Source organism: Melitaea cinxia, chromosome 22 (assembly GCF_905220565.1).
Source record: "Melitaea cinxia chromosome 22, ilMelCinx1.1, whole genome shotgun sequence".
Classification (NCBI taxonomy): Eukaryota; Metazoa; Arthropoda; class Insecta; order Lepidoptera; family Nymphalidae; genus Melitaea; species Melitaea cinxia.
Genome location: NC_059415.1, coordinates 13,337,155 through 13,361,402, shown reverse-complemented (window position 1 = coordinate 13,361,402; position 24,248 = coordinate 13,337,155). Strand labels below are relative to the sequence as shown.

The window sequence follows — 24,248 nt, the reverse complement described above, 5'->3', positions numbered from 1 at the left end:
AGGAGGCCTAATACTGATGTGACGTCTAATAATTCATATGCGCAAATACTGACCTCACGTCTCAGAGACATCCAATGTTTATTGCCACCCGACACATTGACGGAAAAAGTTGCCCGGCTATTTCGGAATACAATGTGCCGTTGACAAAGAAAATAGTAATAAATCTTTAGGGCTAGGACCAAATACAAATTTTGAAGCAGGTTGGAAAAAGATTTAAATAATAAACCAACTAGTTGTTCAACAATAAGGTAGTTTAATTTCAATTTTTACACTTACCCTCATGTAACGAAATATAAAAATAAGCCTACATAGCTAACCCCAAAAACCATCACTTCAGAAATTACAGTCTAAACAAATACTAAGGTTGCTCAGTCGTAGAGAGAAGGTTCTTTAACATTTTTACTACATTTAAAAAAACATGATGAGTATAATGAGCTTAACGAGTATACCACCAGAAATCAAATAACCTTGCAAACATAAGTTTGGATAAAACTAAATAGTGATAAAATCTGTACCTCTTCTTCATTAATTCATTACCAATGACCTCAATTGTCAATTTGCTCTGGACATCAACCGGGTGTTAGGATTTCAACAGGAAGTTTTGAAGAGCAGGATCTCCAGCCCAAAGGATTTTACTTTAATACGGACAGGTGTTTCATTGCCCTGGTGATCCACGGTAGACTCAGCTTTCAAAATATTGAAAAGATCCCTCTGGTGTTATTTAAATTCCAGATTCAAACATCCAGGCCTCGATGATTGAAACGAAAATGACAGAAAGAAATTGAAATATAATCTTTTTTTTAAATTTTTGAGTCCTGGTTTGTGACTCATTCAAGTTCCATTTTAATTTCAAGTTATAATTTTTAATTTAAATTTTCTTTTCCTACATCATTAATTTATTTTTTAATTTAAAGTAATAAATTTATTCATTAGTTACATAAAAAAATAAAACACAAAAAAAGTAATAAAACCCTGAAACAAAGAAAACACGTTGTCAAAATGGCGTAATCGAACCGATGCAAATTTAAAAAGAAATGGTTTGAAATCTTACCAGAGTAGATTGCATATGTGAAATCTCTCGTTCCCACCATCCCCGAAATCAGATAAAAATCTATTTCATAATAAACAAAACAAAGGAAGCATTATTGTTGAGATAAAAAAAAATATTATTCCTCTACTTCAGAGACATAATTTTATAATACAGGCGAACCTGGCCAAAAAAAACACGAAAACGTGAAATCTTTCCCTCGCCATTCCCAATCATGGTCGAAGCGAAAATCCGTCAACCTGGCAGTGTTGCCACTCAAAATTAAAAATTTATCCATTACAGCAAACCGAAAGAAGGCTATATAAATATATATATATATATATTTATTATTTATAAAAAAACAATTTAGACAAAAACCCTAAGCAATTAAATAAATATTTAAATATGAAACGATGTAAAAACAAACCGTGCAAATATACATAGCAACTCTCCAAGCACGCCATCTAGTGAGCCCGCAAGCTTCGCTAGATAAACCTCAATACCAGGATCTATAGTAATACTGCCGTTAGAACCAGATGTCGCTATGCACCATATTTTTACTATGTACAAATACAAGTAGCGCGAGCGCTCGACTGACTAATCACGCCACCGAAACGCGAAGTTAACAGGGAGCAGGGAGGGCGGGGGCGTCACTTTAACATCGGCGGTGGGAGCCTACTTTTTGCATCCATGCCGTCTCTGAGACACCCACGTCACTACTTATAGGTAATAGGATTTTTAGGCATGTATTGTTTCAGGCTACTGCGGCCTTTAAATTTTACCATGCATTCGTCAACAGAGTGTTTGCTCGAATTTTTCATTTTAATTCTGAAAACTGAATTTAGTTTATTGATCAAGGGCCGCAGTTTAAATAGTTTGTCGTAATTTGGTTCATTTCTAGCAGGTTCAAGTCCGTTATCGTTCAGATGTAAATTCTCTGCTATTTCTTAAATCTAGATAATTACTCTTGAAATTTCAGCATTACTATAGAAAGTATCACTGGACCAATATAATTCCATATCGGGGAGAGGATTCAGGCCCATCAATATGAGAATTAAAAGATACGCTTTTATTTCATTATAGGTTACTTGTTCCCAGTTTCGACTGCGTTTTTATTCAGCATATTTATTGGTTTGATACACTATTAATTCTATTACAAACTCGTTAAAAAAATTTACGTCTATGGGTTTTATGTGTGTAACTAGAACGAGGATTCTGATTGTTATGCTCACTTACTACTGGAAGATTATCATTCTCGGGTGTTATGTCGGTATCATCGCGATTTGGCGCTGGAGTTGAAACAGAAGGCGTCTCTAGGTCCATATGAGTGAATACAGACTGGACTTCAGAAACAATCGGCGGTGAAGATTTTTCAGTAGCATCAACAAAACTGCAGTCACGATCACGAAGGGGTATAGAGTCAGAAGTCAAAATAAGTGATAGATAGGAAGGATTTGGTTCAGTGTTCGCAAAGCATTGTAAATTTTCATACTCAGGATAAGTTGGCTCTAAAATATTTTCAAGGTTTTCTGTTAGAGCTTCATCTTCATATGGTTCTTGTCTTGGTGTTTCTTCGTGATCATCATCAAACATTTCTTGTATACTGATTTCAGTTATTCTGCCATCAGGTAAGTTAAGATTGGAATCCGAAGTGGTGGTCAAATTTAAATCATCCCAACATGGGTCATCATCCTCTTCATAAGCTGACAAATCAGATATATCATCTAAATGATCAACCACATCTTGTATCCGCACAATACAATATTTCACCATTTTTTAAGGCCGTCCTCTAGTTTCTCGGCTGTTTTTTTATGGCTTTTTCAATAATTTTTTACGGGCAAAGCATTGAAATAATCAATCTCATTATTTTTGCATAATCTTTATTAACATTTAAATAAGCTTTACAAATTTTTTGAAGTCAAAATATATAATAGAATAGCAGTTATAGTGGCCGACAGGAAGACATCAACTAAAAGAGGTGCTTGACGGTGACCAAGATTGCGGCTGTTCTGCTTATCTGAAATCAAAAAACCAAACGGCATTTTAATCTTCATATTCAAGACTAGCGATTGAACTAGAGTGAATTCTAAATTACAAAAATTGACTTTTTTATACACTTTTCTATTTCACTACATTCTATTTTTTACTCATTTTTTCTTAAGTTTCTCGCTCGTACGAAAAAAACTATCGAAGCAATCATGATAATCCTAGTTCAATCGCTGGCTTATAACATATTAAAGATGCTGTATAAATTTGAACAAGATCGGTGCAATAGTTTCTGAAATATCGTGGTTACCGTTTTGAAAAATGGTGTTTCGAGAAAAACGCGTTTGAAAGTTCGCGCATGTGATTTATCCTAAAAATTTCATCTCACCGTCAATCTGCTATGCCTGGACCATACAATAGGCCTTCCTCTTCTTCTTGGAAGTCACGCAGAGCTGCTCTGTCTTCTCTTTTCGCGATTCGGGCCTGTTTTACAACATCGCTCGTGCGCCTTTCTGAACGGTCGATCCGAGAGCTATCACGCTGTTGAACATATCACGGGGCCTTGAATTTGGCCTTAACGGTCGCCTTTGTTGCCGGCCTTCCGGACGGCTTGGACGGCTTGGCGGCCTGTCGCGCGGACGACGCCGTGGCTAGCTTGTCAACCGGCTTCGCCGCAGGGGCGGCAGTTCGACCTTCGCCTGCAGGTGTAGATGGAGGGGCGGAGGACTTCCCTTTCCCCTTCCTCTTGCCCTTCCCTCTTTTAACCACTGTTGCCCAGGTTTCCTCCCGGGCAACCGTGGAGGGGGCTTCCGACGTAGTGGCCGCCGTCTCGGGGCGTCGAGGTCCACCAGCTCCCAGTTGGGGGCGGACCGACGGAGCCGGCGGCAGCCTCTCCTCGATCTGCGCCAGCCGGACGTTCATCATATCGCCCAGCGAGCAGGTCAAGGAGTGCTTGAACTCCTCTAGCATGTCCGCCACCGGAAGTGTCGCAGGTGGACCGGCGATTGAGGCGTTGGCAGCGGCGGCGGCGGCGACGGCGGCGTTAGCGGCCGCTTCCGTCTTCGTCTCGGCGAAGCCGCGCCGCACCGCCTTCAGCTCCGTTTTCATCGCCTCTATTTCCATCCTGAAGCGGCGGTTCTCCGCTCGGAGCCGCCTCACCTCATCGGCCTCGGTCCTAGAGGCAAGGGCGTCGACCACCTCGCTTAGGTCCGTCGCGGACCTCTTCAGCTTTGCGACGAACTCGCCTTTGAGGTTCCCGGATTTCCGGGCAACCTCTAGTATTACGGCGAATCCCTCGCCCGCGCGCGCCCTGAGTTCTTGCGCGTTGAGCGCAACAACGTCGTCTAAGATCAACGAGCCGACGTCGGACTCGTTGTCGGTGAATAAGTTGGTCGATTCCGGCCGGACAGGTGCTGGCTTGAGAAACTTTTCCCGGGAAGGACCCGCCGTGGTTCCTCTCGCCTTTCCCCTTCTCGCCGTGTTTATTTTAGCGAGGCCCGCGCCCTCGGCCTCCGTGTCCGAACCGTCACGCCCAGACGCGAAGGTCGAGGATGAGGGCCGCTTCCGCCGTCCCGTCAAAGCAATATCCCTGTCAGGGGATCCCGAAACCATGTCTGCATCCGTGTCCGTTTTGTCGTCCGCAGCCAGAACCGCAAAACGGTTTCCACCTTTGTCCTGGCCCTTAGAAGGGCCTTTTTGGCGTGAGAGGAATCTCCCCTTGAGATCTCGCGAGGGGAGACCAGTCCTCGAGAGTGACGGCTCGTTTGAGCCGCCACTCCGAAGGCTGTTATCGGAGTCCGTATTTCTAGCAGAGGTCGTATCACCGCCCTTCCCGGGCACAACGTCAACGCCCATATGGGGCGAATCACAGTCACAAAGGGTGCCCTCCCCAGAATCGAACGGGCAGCGTGCATCCGAAGATGCACGGAGGGATTCTCCTTTGCCGGAGGCGCAGGTACCCTCCTGGGGTAGTAACGTTTTGATCTTTGTGTCCATGATTAGTAAGGGCTGTATCACAGCTTAGATTTTTAATCGGGGTTTACTCCCCTAGGCCGCGCGGCTGACAAGCCGCTAAAGGTGCGCCCACACCTACTGGTTTTGGTCCGCGGGGGTCCGAAAACCCCTACCACCCGCTCAGTGCGAGTGGCGTTCCCCTATCCGCCACCGTGGGGACGCGCCCAGTAAAAGTCCAGCAACTCCTCCCCTTGGAGCCTAGGTCCCAGACCTAAGTCCGAGACCCAGGCCCCAAAGGCCTGGGGGGCTCCAAAGGCCTTTTTTTTTTTACGTGGGGAAAATCCTTCATGGACACCCTCGGCGCGGGGACACCGAGGGGAGTCAGACTCTTACTGAATAAAAACCGGCCACGTGTGTTCTGCCGTACGCCTATGTGGCGGGATCACAAGGACACATAGTTCTTTCGCAATCCCGCCGGCGCTTGCCCTTGCGGGCCCGTCGCGGAGAGTTTCGCAGCTCTCCGAAAGACGCACTCGAACACAAGAAGTACGTCTTCCTCCTCTGGGCCGACTAGTGCGGACGACAGATACCCCTTTATCTGTCGCCCGCCAGCCCGGCAAGTGGGGGGTTTAATCCCCACTCCCACACGCTAAGGAGACATTGGCGCGGCCTCCTCAGTTGCCTGACGGCTTTTTCTCCTTTGAGCGGGAGTGGCCACTTTCGCGGCCACTTTCCGATTGGCTTTAGGGGGACGGCAATTCCGTCCCCCCATCACATGCGACGCCGGTCTGCCGGAAGCGGCACAGACCGCGCAATTCGGCGCCTTAGTGCATGTGCGGGCCAAGTGACCCTCGAGACCACACCTGTAGCAAAGTCTGCTACGGTCTACCGCCGTCGGACAGGTCGGGCGAGTGTGCCCGATACCCATGCATCCAAAGCAGCGCAACGGGCGCCGCTCCAGAAGCCTGACTCTCGCCGAACTCCAGCCGACCAGAAGTCTGCCGGCCTCGGCGAGTGCCTTCGCTATCGGGATCGGGCAGCGGAGAACCACTGATCCCATCCCGCTCCCACCGAATGCGATTTCCGCGGCCCTGACAGAACCGGCGTCGCATTTTCCCACTTTGGCCGCCGCGTCGACGACCATCTCTCTCGTGATCGAGTCGTCGAGTCCGGAAACACGCAAGCTGACGTGTCTCTCGGGCCGAACGACTCTAGCCACACTTCCCACGGCTTTTTCGAGCTCCTGTGCGAAACGCTGCGCCACCTCCGGGGCCTGGTCGTTAGACAGCTCTAACAGCCTGGCCCCGGTTGCGGCAGAACGAATGCTTAAGCCCTCCTTAATTCCCAGGCTGGCGAGATTCACCGAACCTGCAGCCTGGCGAATAACGTCGGCATAGGTGACCCCCCGTTCGATCGCGTCCGGCTTCAGTGCGATGATCACTGCGGGCCGACGGGGGGCCACCAACTTGGGTGTCTTCTTCTTCTTTTTGAGTCCCTTCCGCTGCTGCTGCGGGGCAGCCTTAGCAGCGGCGTCCGACTCAGGAGCTTTGCCCTTATCTTTTTTCTTCTTTTTCTTCTTTGACTTCTTTTTGGCGACGGTGACCCATTCGGCGTCGCCAGCAGCAGCCGGTGTGGCCGGCGTGGCTCCCTCACCCGAGCAGGCCGCCGACGAGGCGGCTTTCGCCGCCGCGGCCGCAGCCTTGCGCGGGCGAGCTTTCTTCTTTCCAGCGCTAGTGGTTAGCGCTGGCACCTGCTGCGTTGCATCACTCGAGTGGTCCGTCGCCTTGGTCGGCGTCAGCCTCTGCTCGATGCTGGTAAGGCGGGCGTCGAACAGTTCTCGAACCGACGACAACAGCGACGCCCGCATCCGCTCTTCCTTGTCAGCCTCGCTGGTAGTGACTGGAGCCGGGCCCGGAACGACAGCCGGCTGACGCTCCTTGACCAACTCCGCCACTTGGCATTTGAGGTCCTCGACGTCCCTCCTCAGACGAGTGTTCTCCGCTTGCAGTTTGCGGACCTCGTCCGAGGAAGTGCGTTCCTTCAACACCTCCACCCCGAGCCGGATTGAAGTGGCGGCGTCCTTGAGGGCCCTGACGGAGGTACCCTTCAGGTTCATAGACCTGGTCGCCACTTGGTAAATCACGTCGACGTCCTTACCGACCTGCGCACTAATGGCGTCGGCGGTTCGAGCGTCGCTTACGTCCAGACCCATCGCCCGACGTCTCTCCTCCGCGTCAGAGATGCTCGTCTCCAGCGCTTTCTCCTTTTCGCGCGAGGCTTCCTCTCTCCTCTGGCAGCGCTTACGCGCCAGTTTCGACGACGTCTGACGGCTCTCCTCGTCCGAAGACAAAGCCGACGGAGATGAGAGCAGTCGTCGTTTTCCCGGTTTTCTGGCCTTTCTGTAGGCCGGAAAACTATCGTCGGAGTCGATGGCGGTCAGACCCTCTGACATGTTTTCCTGACTCGTAATCGAGCAGGACCTACTCCTTACCTGTCCAGGTTCTGTCCCATACTCATCACTGATGCGCGTTAGCATTACCAGTGGTAGTCGTATAGGAAGCGAGCTTACAGCTTCACGGGTAGAAGACCCGTGAACAACACCGCCCTTCTCGGGCTTCCCGTCCTCGCCGCCCTTCGCGGGCGCATCCTCCACTCCGCCCTTCTCGGGCACTACCTCCACTCCGCCCTTCTCGGGCCTCTCTACGGCGGACGAACCGCGAACACAAACACGATGGGTGCCCTCCCCAGATTCGTACGGACAGCGTGCATCTGCAGATGCACGGAGGGATTCTCCTTTGCCGGAGGCGCAGGTACCCTCCTGGGGTAGTAACGTTTTATTCGTCGTGTCCATGTTGTTGAATGACACAGTTAGACCGAACCTCCCATCGGCCACGCATCCCTTCGCGCTGTGTCGCCGCTTAGGATTCGGGGTAATTTTTATAGAGGTCTTCTTCCTCTAGATCCGGCCGGTTAGGGCAAGACCCCTCGGTCCCGAACGAAGCCGCGAGACATGACCACGACACCTCGCACGGGGTTACGAGATTATGAGGCGTAGAGCGGACGGGAAACCCGCCCACTCTACCCGACGGCGGGGTCACCGCCGCCGAGGTCGCCCGTCCACTAGGAGCAGGGGGGAAAATCCCCACCCCGCTTCTCCGCGCCTTCGCAGCGCCAGTCTCACCATCTAATCACCAAGGGGGGCGAGCGATGACGCTCACCCCGCCCTCTAGTGCCGGGGGGACCGCCAAGGTCCACGTCCCACTCAGCGCCCTCTCTTCCGGCGCCGCGTGAAGGGCTAGGCCACTCCACGCAAACTCCGCGCTCCCTCGTGGCGCAATGTGCGATCACAGGACCGCTCCAGTACAAGACCAGAGCGGGACCCGGACGCCTCCGCCTGGTGTTGGTCCGCGGGGGTCCGTAGACCCCTACCGCCCGCAGTCATTCGACCGCAGGCGGCACTCCCCTATCCGCCAAACGGGGGACGCGCCCAGGTAGAAGTCCAGGAACTCCTCCCCTTGGAGCCTACGTCCCAGACCTAAGTCTGAGGCCCAGGCTCCAAAGGCCCGGGCTCCAAAGGCCTAAACTAAACCTAACCTAACCTAACACTCAATTGACCTTATAATTTGAATTGACCTAATTGACCTAATTGAAATTCACTACATTGACCCAATTGACTACATTTCATTTCCCAACTTACACTCACTTAACCTCACTTTATTACACATCACTTGAACATCAACACAACTTTTGTTAACTCAACTCTGCAGAGTTAGGTTATTTACACAACTTACAAACGTAAGTTACATCAACCCAACTTGTGTTAACCTAACTCTCTATCTTAATCTTTTCAGCGCAAAAAAAAATTTAAAAAAAAAATTTTAAAAAATTAAAAATTAAAAAAAGATTTCAAAAAAAACAAAAAAATCTTTATAAACTCATTTATTATACCACTACCATATTATAACATTTTACAAACTTATAATTACTTAATCTATTACAATTCCAAGTCATACATTTTCCACAATTTTTCCCAACAATACGGTGATATTGTCGTATATTCTTCCAATTGTTTTCTAAACGTTATTGTTATTGTTCTTTCATTTATTGCCTCTTTTGCGCTTGGAACTTTACAGTACATCTCTATCGGATAATTACTACAAGTGTACAATATACATTTTTTAATGTCACACCTGTCCTTATATTTGACATCCGTCGACATTGGCATTCCAGACAATTTCCACTGCTCAAACTGGTTTTCCGTCAATTTGCATTCGTCCATGAAGCACGCATTGCTGTGTAACAGGTTACTAAAATTGAAGCTCGAGTTTGGTGTCAAACCCGTCAGTCTACAAAAGTTAAACTGACATTCTATCAAAGATGACATTATCATCGTCTTGCCCGTCGATGGTACTCCAAAGAAAAATAAATTATTTTTTTTACCAGTCTTTCCAGTCAAGTGGTTAAATGTCAGAGTGGCAAATTTTCCAATGTCAATATCCTTATTCTTTAAAATGTTACATAAAGTCTTAAATGACGTATCCTGATATTCGTCCGTCATTAATTCAGAGTTCAACTTTTTAAATTTTGCTTTGGCTCTCTCAAATCTCTGTTTTATCGGTTCCTGAAATACCAAAATTCTGCTAATGTGGATGTAGTTCTTGATCCTCTCTTGGTATTGTTTAGAGCAGATAAATTCAATCCCCTCAGGCGTTCTTGCAAGCACTTCCATAGCCTCTGATTCTGAGAAAGCACTGTTCTCGCATAAAAGTAGTATAATATCTGAATTTCGGTCATAAGAATTGCGATTTTTTCTATAGACATTGTTGTTTAAATAGTTTTGCCGTCTGTGTAAAACTTCCCTGTTTTTGCGTGATATTTTATCTCCGTCCCGAAGTCGTTTTCGTAAGTGATGCTCATCGGTTTCACCAACTGCATCCACCAGTCCTGGCTGTTCTTCCGATAATGCTGGGCTTTCATCTCGAAGTACTGAATCTCCCCTTTCGGAACAGTCAGCCTCGTAGTTCTCTGCCGACCACCTATCGTACCACCTGTAGTTTTAAGCTTTCTTTTTATTATATCAAATCCACGATCACAGGGCAAAAAGGGGTGGCCCCGGATCGGAAAGTATAAGTTAATTTTTTTGAAAATCTTTGTTTCAACCAGAGCCATCATGAACCTTATCATTGAATGATTTTTGTTCTGCCCAGCACAGTTATCGCAAAAAAGGTTTAGTTCATCATAGTCTTGGTCCAAAAAATTGTTAAAGTAATGCAGCAGCATAGAACAAACTTCATCAGGACCTTTGTGGCCTGTACCTTCATGATATACGTATGTAAAGGGTGTCCAGCGGAAAATTTTGTTTTATAAACTTAAATAAAAAACATATTAATAAACTCAAAATATTTATTATATTTTTAAAACAAAGCACGTTTCTGCGGATTTTATTTTTTAAAAATAATGTCCTCCAAGTGACGTCCATTTCTCGCAACACACTCTTGTAAGCGAACCCTCATATTGGCGAATACGCGCCAACACAGTGCTTGGGGGATTGCATCAATTTCACGCCGGATATTTTCTTGCAGTGCAGATATGGTGCGGGGATTATTACAGTACACTTTAGACTTGAGGTATCCCCACAAGAAAAAATCACAGGGCGTCAAGTCAGGCGATCGTGGTGGCCAGGCTATGTCTCCGTACTTGCTTATTAATTTTCCAGGGAAAATGTCCCTTAACTTCGACATGGACACCCTGGAAGTGTGCGGGGTTGCCCCATCTTGCTGAAAATGTGTCCTATTGTTGCGCCCTGGAAAAACTTGCAATTGCGGCACCAAAAACTCATCAATCATGCGGCAGTATACAGAGGAATTCACAGTTTCCCCCTCATTAAAAAAATACGGTCCGATTATTCCTTGAGCTGAGATGGCGCACCATACTGTGGTTTGCACTGCCACCACCATACGGTGGTGGCAGTGCAAACTTTTCTGATGACGTTCTTTTGGGTTGTTGGGATTCCAGTAACGCATATTTTGCTTGTTTACGTAACCCCCGATGTGAAAATGTGCCTCATCGCTGAACAATATGTTTCCAAGTGTTCTGGGGGTTCGAAATCGTTCCAAAGCCGTTCTGGCGTACCTTTCCCTTGAAACATAATCGTTCTCATTCAATTTTTGGACAATTTGCATTTTATAGGGATGAAGCTTTAGTTTTTTTTTCAAAATCGTGTGCACAGTTGACTTCTTAATGCCTGTAGAGGCGGCAATCTTTCTTACTGATTTCCTTGGATTTCTAAGAATTTCTTGACGCACCTGTGTCACTCGTTCTGGTGTTGCTGCCGACGTAGACGGTCCTGGTGGCGGCCTATTGATCATTGTCCCTTCTTCTCGAAATCTTTGCACCCACGTTCTGATAAGCTGCGTACTCGGACCATCGCTTAATCGCCGAATGTTGTAATGCAAACAAAAAGCACGACGCGCTCGAATAGGCGAATTACCGTTCATCAAATATTGTTCCACCGCGTACGCGCGGTGCGCGCCCGACCAATGACTCATGGCGACTGACAAATCCGCAGAAACGTCGCTTCTAACGCCACCCCCTCCGCGGCCCTAACCCCGCTTACAAATGAGTAACGTTGATTTAAAGTTGAAAAATTCCCGCTGGACACCCTTTATGTATTTTATCATTTGCGAAATTATAAATGCCAAATGTATTTACAGAAAGCTGTCTGTAGTAGTAAATATCCTGTACAGGTATACGTGGCAAATCAGTGACAGCCATAAAATCTATGCTTATTGAAAGAATTTTATTATTCTCTTTAGATAATTTTGTACAATTTTGTATCTGCTTATAAAACTTTTTAGCCCTATTTAAGTGAACCATAAGCTCACCATTATAGGTTCTTTTAGCATTATCATTCAAGCTTTTATTATGCAACTTAGTTTTTATTGCTTCACAGCTAGTACAAGCATCTACAGTTGGCCGTCCGAAAGATAAGTTAAAATTAGTAACAAAATATTGCCAGTAAAAGTGATATTTAACATCTAAATCAGGGTATTTAATTTTGAAAAGGGAATGCATTTTTTTAACAGAAAGATCTGCAGATAAATAATATTTAATATAAGATGAATAATGAGATTCTTTAAGGGGAAACGATGAGATATGCTCATGAATTTTAGAGCAGACACTTGATGATATGGCGTTAGCAGAAGGATGTTTACCACGTTGGTCCAGTGGAATAATATCTGATTCAAGGAGATTTGCAATTCGACGAATACGTTTAGTTGTTACTTTGTGAACATTCATAAAAGCTTTTTTACACACTTGGATCCTCTGGCGGTTTACTAATATGAAATAATCAAGGCTTTTCCCTTTCGGTTTTCGCTCTGTTGGCAGAGTAGAACTCCTTCCTCTTTTTCTTTCTATGCCTTTAATTTCCATGAGTCTTTGTAGGTGAATATCTTGCTCATTTTTGGAGGTCATCTTGTAGAAGGAAACCAATATATCATCAATACTTGACTTGCCTGATTTATTCGCAATCATCTTGATACATTCCTTGTAGCAAATGAAATAAACATGGTTTTGTTAGTTCAACAATAGCCCGAATAATAAGTTAAAATATGTTGACTGTTAAAACTTGCAAACTTACCAGTTCATATCAATAAAATCAGGATCATTTTTAGACGGGACATAACGACCACGCCAATTCGTATGAGCTTTTCCGGATACCTTAGCTTTTTTGATAAGGTTACGTTGATAAGATTGATCATTACGAACACCTTTTTTTCTCTTTTTACCACTATTTTCTAGGGATTTCGACATCACTTTTCGCAGAAAACTAGTGTTTTGATAAAAATAATCTCACAACGAAACGTGGAGGGAAAATTATGTGACATCTGACATGACAGAACACAGACAAGACAGTCGATTGAAACCACAGATTAGTAGTTACAAGGGCACTTGTCCATGGACAAGTGCCTTTTTAGTTCTAAACGAATATTTTGTTCGCGTACCAACCTAAGGAAAAAGAAGTGACATGTGACTTTTTTACACAAAATGAAAGAAAACATTGTCTCCAATAGATTTCATTAAAAAAAAATGCCTTCGAGACGGACAAGTGCCCTTTTAGAAATCAATGATTCACTTATTAGTAAAATATTCGAAGAATGGTTATTCTTTCTATTAAAATAAGGCATGTATTTAGTGCGGCAACTAAGTAAAATGAATATAGGTTTTAAAAAATATTAGAGTGGGTACCATATATAATGGGTTGGCAGCTAATAAGGAGTATCGTAATAAGTAATAGGTAGCATATTAATATATCAGTAATAAGCTCCGTTTTAATTTAAACTAGCATCAAGTTTTTCTTTTGGGAACTGAATTAATATCTAAGCGAAAACTTAATGGCGAAAATAAAATAGAAAATGGGCATTCATAAATAATATAAATCAGATTCTATTTAAAATTGTTTGTATGAAGAATAAATATAAACTAGCTTATATTATACATATATTGTGTGACTTTTAATAGCTTTAAATAAACTCTAAAATGGCATGCAGAAAAAATATTTTGCGGCCTTTATTTTCAAAATTATAGGTGAATAAATAAAAAAAAATAAAAAGAGTAATTACTTTTATTTATTTTTAAATAATAATAGAAGACTGTAGTTATACCTAAGTATTAAAGTTACACAATAAAAAGTTACGCAGTTAGACACAATTAAATGAAAAAAATATATTATTATTGTATTATTAGGGCAGGTTTAGATTTGGCAGGACGCCCTCGCTTTCTTTTTTGACCAATTGGAATCAATTTGGCCTCTAAAGGCGGAGTGGCTAGTTTCAACCTTATGGCGAGGCCTATTATATGTTTACACACATATATTTTAAAAAATTGAGGGTAATTGCACATGCCTTTCTTCCATTCTGTTCTTGGCAGTACAACTTTCCAGAACGCAAAGTTTTTTTCTTTTTACTCATCAAATGTATGCCATGTTTCGTTATATGCCATATCCGTAGCCCTAGCTTTCTCACTAGGTACTATATAAACGTTGTTTGTATAATCCGATGCTAAAGTCTTTACTTTAATGTTCTGCTTTGCCCAACAATATCCTTCTGTCCATTCTTTGAGTTCAATGTTGTGTGTCTCTGGGAATAAGTCTTCAGAGATTTGGTTTGACCATTGGGTAACCATATCACTCGCCACAACAAGGAAACGTGAAAGGGGAAAACGTTCCCGCATCGTATTATGATCTTTGATAGTCTTGTTAAATGCTTCTAAAGCGTTGTTTGTGGTCGGTGAAAGGGTTGCTGCAGCCCCAAAGTACCAGTTAGGGTTTTTGACTAGCCACTCCCTTTTAAAGTATTGTATGAATGCTGTCTTAGTAGCATGTTTGGCAACAAAAGCATGGGCAGCAGCATTGAAAATATCAACTGATGATGCATTATGCAAAGCGTCTATATCTTGCAAAATATCTTTTCTGTATCTTTTTTCTACAAACTTTTCAACAGATTTTTGCATATTTTTTTAGCATGCGCCCAACACATACGCACAGTAGTATCAGAACCAAAAACATGGATAAAAGCATTTTTTATTGCTTGAGCTGCGTCACACACTAATACTTTTGGTTGTAAATCATGATTAAACAGTGAATGAACTTTCTCCTTTAATCCACTAAAAATCATCTCAAAGTCTTCTTCTTGTTCATTAGTGGAAACTCCTAAGCAAAGGGGATAAAATTTTCTGTCTTTATTTGTAGTTCCAACAATCAAAACAGGAAAGCCTTGCCATATCAATTTGTAGGTTGCATCAGCGTGGAAAACGTCAGAAGAACATACAAACTTTAATAATTTTCTTGTTGTCAAAACAAATCTGAAGATCGGTTGGTCACTCTCTAATATCCAGTACTTTATAACAAATGGTTTATCCTCATCTTCAGGAATAGCTTCATGATCATGTATCCACTTTTCTAATTCACCTAAGTGAATAGTGTGGTGTCCGAATTTCACGCGCCGCCTATCACTTAAATAATTATTTAGTTGAACTTTTGTAGGCAACTTTATTCCATCAATTTTTTGAAGAGAAGCCAATATAGCTTTAGGCTTCAAATGTAAGTCAAAAAGTCTGTTGATTTCTGTTTTAGTATGAGCGTCGATGCCGTAGTCGCCTCGAGTGCCAATATTTTCGTGATTATGTTCAGCATCTGTATGATATGCAAGAATATTGTCGGTTCCACTCTCAAATAACAAATAAAGTTCTGCCGCACACTGTGGTCCCTTCTTCCGAACTTTATTACACCTGTAAAAACGTTTTTGCCCCTCTTCTGTCATTCGCGTAAATTTCCGAGACCAAGTATTTTTTGAATTCACGAAATCTTCCGCCTCTTTCAAGTTTGAAAATTTAGATTTAAAAACCCAAAGTTTGTTTCGTCCACGTTTGGGTTTCATTGGTCCTTGATCCTCTGATTCTGCTCCACTTGAATAGTAATCCGGCACTCCTTCATCACAATTTATTTCACGACTTGGTCCAGCTAACTCTAACTGACTCATCTCCACATATAAATCACTAAATACTGGTAATTCACTAAAATATTACGCAAAATAAACAAAACTAAACATTAACGTGCACATTACCGGCGAATAATGAAAACAATAACAATCTAGAAGTCGCGTGGGCCCGCCGCCCGCGCCGCTTGCTATTGGCCGTGCACCCGCACGCACCCCGCCACCCCGCACTACACTCGTATCCAACCATCGCACCTTCCGCCGTTTTCATGAAATTATGATCAAAAAATATTAATAATTAACTCTTATTCATTTTTATTGTACTCGTTTTAATATTTAGAGCTGCCCGCAAAGCGAAGCCTGAAAGTGGGTTTTTAGACGGCACGAAATAGTTGGTAATATATTATCTTTGCCACCCTACTAACATTATTAGTCGCCAAGTCATTATTTATAACTCCTCGCCTAATATTTTATTTGACTGGTATAGTTTATTTGCTACCTAAACGCAGCTGCTAGTTTTTAGTTTTTATAACAACTTTAATTTTGAACCTTACATAATATAATAGTCGCGAAAATATTTAATCGCTGGCAAGTTATTTTATTTGTTGCAAACATTTAGTCGACTTTTAAGTTATTAGTCACTCGGAAAATAATAAGCTTTAAAATAAGTCTCCTCAAGCTCCTTAGGATGGATTAAAGCCACATGTACCATCAATGCAACCTATAACACTTTGTTTCACTCACTCAATACTCTTATTATTTAAAGAAAATAAAAAAATATTTTAATCGAAAAATTGCTCAAAATGCGATCCTCTTGCCTGAAAGCAAGCAGTTGCTCTTAAAGCCACCTGGTTAGTGGCACGACGGATCATGTCAGGGTTTGCTTTTATTTCTTCTGCCACTGACATAATTTTTTCTTTTAACTCCCTTGTGTTCGGCACCGTACAATAGACTCTGTTTCATGTGGCCCCAGAGGAAAAAATCCAATGGAGTTAAATCTGAAGAGCGTGGCGGCCATGCCACAGTACCACCACACCCTATCCAGGGCGAATAATTATCATTTAAATATTGTCTAACTTGACGAGCAAAGTGAGCTGGTGCACCGTCAAGTTGAAGCCACATATTTTGCCGGTAAATTAAGGGTATTTCATTCAGTGCGTCGAAAAACTCATTTTGGAGAAATTCTAAAAATCGTGGTCCATTTAGGGAACTGGGAAGCTCGATGGGTCCAATCAATTTGTCATCAATTATTGCTGCCCAAACATTCACCGAAAACTCGTGCTGAAAGGTACTTGCTCTCACAGCATTAGGGTTCTCATGCACAAGTGACCATTGAAGTGGTTGGCGATTCCGGCTCTTCTGAATTTTGCTTCGCCTGTCCACATAATCTTTTTTAAAAAATGAGGGGTTTCTTCTTATTCTTCGGTTAATCCACGAGCAAAAGGTAGCTCGAATAGCATAGTCTGGCTCACGTAAGTCTTGCACACGACGGAAATGGAAGGGATGCAAACCTTCACGTTTTAAAATTCTCCAAACCGTCCACTTTGATAATTCCAATTGAAGCGCAATCCTCCTGACACTCAGTCTGGGATCTCGCGTGATTGATCGAAGTACTTCTTCTTCTTCTTCAGGAGACACTAAACGATTTCGTTTATTTGGAAGCTCCTGAATACCACGTTCAGCCAATCTTAAATGTATGTCCTCAAACAGTTGTCGACTGGGAACTGGCCTATTCGGATAAGTTCTTCGGTACACTCGCACGGCTTCTGCTGCATTACCATTATATTGGCCATACACAAAATGGCATGTCAGCAATGTAATGCGAAGAAATTTGTCTAAACCGCATGTTAGTAGGCGCCAGAATATAAGAAAATTAACACAGTAGAGTAGCTATGACAACGCAGGGCGAGAGACAAGTGACTGTGAAATAACATAACCTTTTTTAGACAGAAGTGCCCTTAAAACAATCTCCTGTCCCTCTCCTATTCGATGAAAAATAGTATTAAAAATTATCTTACTTTCTCTTTCACTCATGTTAAGCGGCTGGTTTTTTTGTTATGTTACAAAAACTAATTAATTTGAGCAAATTTTAAGCAAAAAATTACTTTAAATATTTTTTATAACACGTGTGGTTAAAATATTGCTTAAAATTGTATTATAGCTGACAGGGTAGCTTTATTAACTTTAAAATGAGACAATTGCGATAAACGTAGGACGTTCAGATGTGAAGAAAAATTTTTTTTTAAATGGTCTTATCAAAAATTAAAAATTAAAATGGCTGCCATTCCAAGGGCAGGGGGTAAAGTCCCCCAAAAGGGGGTTTTTAATGATGAAATTGTATGTACAAGATGCCCTTAAAATAACACTAAAGGTATCCCGGACACACTGTATAAATGTTATTATCGTAGTCGCTAATGACCTTAGCTGTTAAAAAGCGACTTAAAATAAAAATGAGTAATGGGTCTCGTATTTAATCGTTGTTAGATAGATCTCGGATGTTGATTTAAAATTGGATCTGCTTGATCTGATAGTTTTTTAAACTTTGAATTTGTTTCCAGTGTGAATATATCTAAATCAATTTTTTGTAATTTCAAGGGCTTCATTACTTTTAATTATTTTAAACTTATCATAAGTACAAAAAGAATCTGTAATTATATTAAAATCGGATTGAACAATATTTGAAATAAATTACAATATCGTTAATCTTAGGTATTTTAGTACTTTTACAATATAATTATACACAAACAGAGATATGATAGACACAAACAGAGCTGAACCAAAAAAAAAAAAAAAATCCACGTTTGATTTTTCCAGAGCTGTGCTAGATGTTTTTGATTAACTCAATGTGGTCGTGAGTATCCGCATCTAATTTCTGCGTAAGTATATAGACGATAATGGGGTCCCAGTTCACTATGCTGACTCCCAAATTTTTAATAGCGTTAAGGCATTCGTTGGTGGTGTCGTGAATCCTTTTAATTGCAATTGCGGACTGTTGCTGCATAACAGGCTGGTTAAATAGGACACTCATGTGTGAATTAAAAATAAGTTTGGTGTTGCTATAGCGGTTGTTTAAAAGATCCCAACATATTTGATAATTATCCGTAGATGTGGATGTAGATGTTGCACTAGTTTTTCTGCTTCACCCTTTAACTTACTTTTTAGGAACTGCATTTTTGGGCTCTTTGATAAAGCTCGATTCGTGTGGATTGTGTCTCGACGAACGAGTCTTTAAACAATAACCACTGGTGGTAACTCCCACTAAAAACAAGAATATACATTTTCGGGGTGGTTTTCTCCCGATAAAGATCAGACCACATCTTGCTGTTGATATTTTTTTTTATTTCGTTAAATTTCCGCTCATAGCTGCTGAACATTTCTTCATATTCTGGATCGTCTTCGTATATTTCGCTGTCTATTTCCCAGTGCAACGCGTCAATGGTGGTCCAGCGTGATTGTACTGGCTCCAAAATATTTTCGTATTCCCATTTTTCCGAGACAATGTCGAGATCGATGCTGCTAATTGTACGCTGAAAAGTCTTAAAATTGCTTCTTTGCCGTCTCAATATTTCCTCTAATTTGCTGCTATTGCCTTGGATTTGCGAAGTTTCTTTATCAGATAACGTCACCGGATGTGACACGCTGCCAGACAATAGTATATATATATAGTATAGCTGTAAAGCCTGGCATTTGCAACGGGTTTGCTGGCTTTAGTACGACTTTTTCTTTAGACTCACTAGGTAAAAAGGTAAGGAAATAGCTGCGTGTTTCATTATAAAAATCGGATGTTTTCTTATCATAATTGCTAGTGGAATATTCGTTAGATTTGTCGCTAGAATCGCAAAGCCTCAAATGATTATTTTGAAACTCCTGCCAATAACTTTCTAAAGTGCTGAGAAGCTTTTTAATATGAGCTGGAGTCATGCGTTCGGCACCGTCTTTCTTAAAATTAATTAAAAATTGATTCATATCTAGCCTCCATGATCTGGGTTTGGCTATCTAGAAGATCTTTCATTGTTATAAAATGATACAAATACTGCTGATAATAGAGGGCTGTAGACTCACCAAAGCTGCTGCTGGTTGACTTACGTGGCGGCCCTTACTGCGCTCGTAAAGAAGGCACTGGCGATATAAGTCCTGCTCACGATAAGCATAAGCTCGAAGGACCAAAAAGATGTATGTTACACCTGACTTGCTGCTGCTGATTATTGTAATTAAAAGATATTAAAATAAAAGTTAAAATGTAAATATATATTTTGTAATATTTAATTGCTATGAGTGAGCTCATGAACGCGCTGTACGATGATGATACGTGAACTGATGTGTGTAGCTAATAAATCGTGCAACTAATGTAAAACGCTGATCGGGCGATATGTATGTGCGGCTGAACCGCACAGGGACAAACAAAGTCATCATCAGTCAGTTTTTATAGTAACAGTTTAAATGGAAATATAAATTTACAAGTGAATATCAAATACATAATGTTAAAAAGCAAAAGAGGTCAAAGTAAAGGAACAGTATTACTTAGTTTGAGTTCATTGCGAACACGTGTATTTTGTTTAACTATTGGTAGTCAGGACTAAGTTCTACCAAAACCTATTAGTCTGCCTACGCACTGGCGACCATAGACGCGGCCAGGCCGCCGCGGCCATGGTCGCCGGTGCGTAGGCAAGCGCGACATGTGGACGGCCGAAAAATTTGCAGTCGACTTCCAAGGATGTGTCAAGATGGACGTGCAGAAGATAATCACGCTAACTGTGCTTGTGTATTTACTACGAAAACGAAAACGGAAGATTTCACGTAAAAGACAGTTTTGGGTGCATCCATTACTTTGCGAGAGAAAGACTAAAGGATTATATTATACTTATTTTTTGGATTTAAAAATGTATGAGAAGAGATTCTTTAATTACATGAGAATGTCAACGAATACTTTTAACCTGTTACTGGATACAATAAAACCAAAAATTACTGGAACTGGTAACAACTATCGGAAATGCATTCCAGCAGAAGAAAAATTAGTAATAACAATAAGGTAAGCTTTTTCTTTTTTAAATACAGAATGTTTAAAAAATACGTGATATATTTTAAAGGATGTTTCGGAATGGAGTATTGTGTACAGGAAAAATAAAAATAATGTGATAGGGCCTTTTTTTTACTTAAACTGCTAAACGGATTTTTTTGTAAATTTGAATTATACAAGACTTGATTCTGAATCACCCTAAACCACCACTGTTGCGTTTTTCACAACAACCTGTATAATTCATTGACCAAGGTTTTGCCACTTTAAAAAATTTATGAACTATTGTTCAGTAGTATTCTACTTTACGACTTTGAAAAGGAGAGGAAAAGGGCTTGCTTATAACATGTTTTTAAATATTAAAAAACTGAAGTAGATAATCAAATTATTTGTATTTTCATAACTTAAAAAATGGCAATTGTGAACAATTAATCATTCAAATTGGGAAATAGGTCTATCATTTCTGAATTTTGAGAAATATCAGAATAATGAGTATGAGTATCGCTGTAATTTGAATCATCTGATATCCTGTTGGTAGTAGAATAACCTGAATAACTCGGTCGATGCGGGTCATATTCTTGGTCGTTAAGAGTATTGAAATTACTTGAATAGTTTATGCGCGCTGTTGTAGGTGTACAGTTCGGTTGGTTTTTTTCTATAATTTCCATGATTTCCATTTTCGCTTTGGTCTTCATTGCAGCAGGGATTGTTTGAAATCTTTCGAGGAGGGATAAAAGAAACAGTCTGTCACAATTTGAATCATTCTGTGTAGTCGCTATGGTCTTATGCAGAACTGAAATTAGAGGGTCTGTATCGGATTCTTCGTTTGGTATTTTTTTCTTCCTCTTTGTTCTAAGCGACTTTGATGCAGACTGTTGAGTCTCAAGATCAGAAGATCTTGCACTTTCATTTTCTTGACTTGCCTCTTCGAGACTATTTTCTGTTGCGTTTGTGTCCAGCACTGATTTCAAAAACAGTAATTGGTTGAAATAGGTGTATTGTGATTTACGTTTTGCAGCAGAACCACTTTTGACATCTTTAAGACGGCGCAGCTCTCTTGTGAAACAGTCTCTAAGGTTTTTCCATCTTTTTTGGAGAGTAATGCCTGTAAATCAATAAATAAATGTAGTACATATTACAAAACTAATATTATGTTTATTAATGTGAATTTTATTTTCAGGTATTTGGCTACTGGGTGTTCTTTATCTCATATAAGCCATGAATACCGTATAGGGCTTCCTACAGTATCGGAAATAGTATTTGATGTTTGTGAAGCAATATGGGAGATATTAAAACCAATTGTGATGCCACAATTGACCAGAGATAAGTGGATTCAAACGGCTGAAGGTTTTCAAAAATACGCCCAATTTCCTAATTGCATCGGAGCCATCGACGGCAAGCACATTAGAGTTATCAAACCACAACATTCGGGATCTCTTTATTACAATTACAAGAATTATTTTTCAATCGTGTTACTTGCAATATGTGATGTAAATTATAAATTTCTTTACGTAGATATTGGAGCATACGGCAAATGCAGTGATTCGTCAATTTACAAAGACTCTGTATTTTATCATAGGCTTTTAAATAATGATCTCGATATTCCGAGCAATAACCCCATCAAAGAAAATGGCCAATCAATGCCGTTCGTTTTAGTGGGTGATGAGGCGTTTTCACTATCGGAACATATGATGCGACCGTATGCTGGGAGAAACTTGAATAATGTAAAGACTAATTTTAATTATCGACTATCCCGTGCCCGCCGCTATATTGAATGTACATTTGGAATATTAGCCAATAAATGGCAGATTCTTCACCGACCCCTAAACGTCAAGAAAGAATTTGCAGTTGTGATTATAAAAGCTCTATGTGTGCTTCATAATTTTGTGCGAGAAAGAGACGGATATGATTTCAAGGACACGTTAACTGTACCAGAGGCTTTATTAGAAATACCTGCATGTTTACCTAATAGAGCAAATAGAACATCAACCGAATATCGAGATATATTCGCAAACTACTTCAGTACCGATGGTCGCTTGCCCTGGCACAATTTGTAAATATATGGGTGCTCGCCGCGAGCCGCCATTGCGCGCCGTAAACAAAATGGCGTCGAACGCACATGCGGTATGAGTAATCTTTTTAAAAAGTTATTCCAATCATTACGAAAACCTGGGAAATTTTAGCAAATAATTGTCAAAACTCATGTGCAAAGCGAAAAATAGTAGAAATAAAATAGTTATACTTTTGACAATTACCTATTTGCTAAAATTTCTTAGATTTTGAATGAACGGAACAACTTTAAAAAAAAATCACTCATGTCACATATACGTGTCGAATGCTACTACAGCACCTGCTGCGTTTATTGTAGTTCATCGCATTATTAATTTACTTAGGCATAATAAAATAAAATACTAACCAAGTTCTGCCTTTTCTTTATCTTCCATGGATTCACCGCCAAATATATCGACCACTTCAAGCCACAACTGCCGCTTAACATCTTTATTGGAGTAATCATTTGATGCTAAATCCCATAAACCTCTTCTATTTTCAACTTCAATTATGAACCTTTCCGTGTCGAAATTGGCCATTGTAAAATAATCACTCTGTAGCTAGCTACACGTCTGGTCGCCGCGGCCGATGCGGTAGCACTGATGAATTTTAATACAGAAGTGATGTTCTCGACGGCCACGATTGGTCGCTGGTCGCGTGGCATCAAATTGGACGCCGCGGCCAACGGTGGCCGCTGGTCGCTGGCCGCTAAGTGCGTAGGGGCTATAGCGATTGCCATATAAAGTCCAGAATTCACTGGCCGCCGCGGCCAGGTCGCGGCGACCATGGTCGCCAGTGCGTAGGAGGCCTTGGAATCCAAATTTTCCTAAACGAATTTATCCAATGACTCCTTTCTCTCTCTCTGGCAACTGCAATGGATCACTAGCGTCGCGCAGACGGCGTCTTTTAATTCATAGAATCTTACGTCTACGTTCTTATTCGGAATATCCCAAAAGAAAGCGCGCAGTAATTCTATAGACAATCGGGCTCCGATTTATGGGGTTGGCGGAGGGGGGAAGGGGGCGTAGGTTACCCCCACTCCCACCGTGTGAAACGCCATGGTTATGAAGATATCGCACGCTTAATTGTGTACGCGGAACTTTGACCAGCCTTTTTTGTATTTTTGATAATGGCTACATATTGGTGGGGGCAATAAATTGGTCCTGATTTAAGGTTCTTTTTATTAGTTTCTTTTCCGATTAGGCTATGATGTTGTCACCCACATTTTGAGTGTACCTTTAATTAAAAATTTGTGCGTGATTGATTCTATATTCAGGTGGGTTACAGCATACAGATAAAGCACTACTATATATTTATTCTTATTTTGACCGCAGCAATTATCTGAATACAGAATCAAGTTCATTATTATTACAGCCTATACAGTCCACTGCTGGACATAGGCCTCCACAAGTTTACGCCAAAAATAACGTGAACTCATGTGTTTTGCCCATAGTCACCACGCTGGGCAGGCGGGTTGGTGACCGCAGTACTGGCTTTGTCGCACCGAAGACGCTGCTGCCCGTCTTCGGCCTGTGTATTTCAAACCCAGCAGTTGGATGGTTATCCCGCCATCGGTCGGCTTCTTAAGTTCCAAGATGGTTGTGGAACCTTGTTATCCCTCAGTCGCCTCTTACGACACCCACTGGAAGAGAGGGGGTGGCTAAATTCTTTAGTGCCGTAGCCACACAGCACATCATCATCAAGTTCAGGCCAGCACTATTAC

At 41.9% G+C, this 24,248-nt stretch overlaps 1 protein-coding gene and 1 long non-coding RNA gene across 2 annotated transcripts; both read right to left on the bottom strand.

The window, feature by feature from the left end:
- Window positions 1-2,890: 2,890 nt before the first annotated feature.
- LOC123664715 lies at window positions 2,891-3,624 on the bottom strand. Its single transcript, XR_006744875.1, has 2 exons — window positions 3,402-3,624; window positions 2,891-3,044 (listed from the first exon to the last, which is right to left on the bottom strand). It is a non-coding gene; the product is annotated as an uncharacterized LOC123664715 (long non-coding RNA).
- A 17,280-nt stretch (window positions 3,625-20,904) lies between these two features.
- Window positions 20,905-23,269, bottom strand: LOC123664646. Its single transcript, XM_045599164.1, has 2 exons — window positions 22,893-23,269; window positions 20,905-21,581 (listed from the first exon to the last, which is right to left on the bottom strand). Exons 1-2 carry the CDS (start codon window positions 23,062-23,064, stop codon window positions 20,905-20,907), a joined length of 849 nt encoding a protein of 282 aa, XP_045455120.1. The 5' UTR covers window positions 23,065-23,269.
- Window positions 23,270-24,248: the final 979 nt, after the last annotated feature.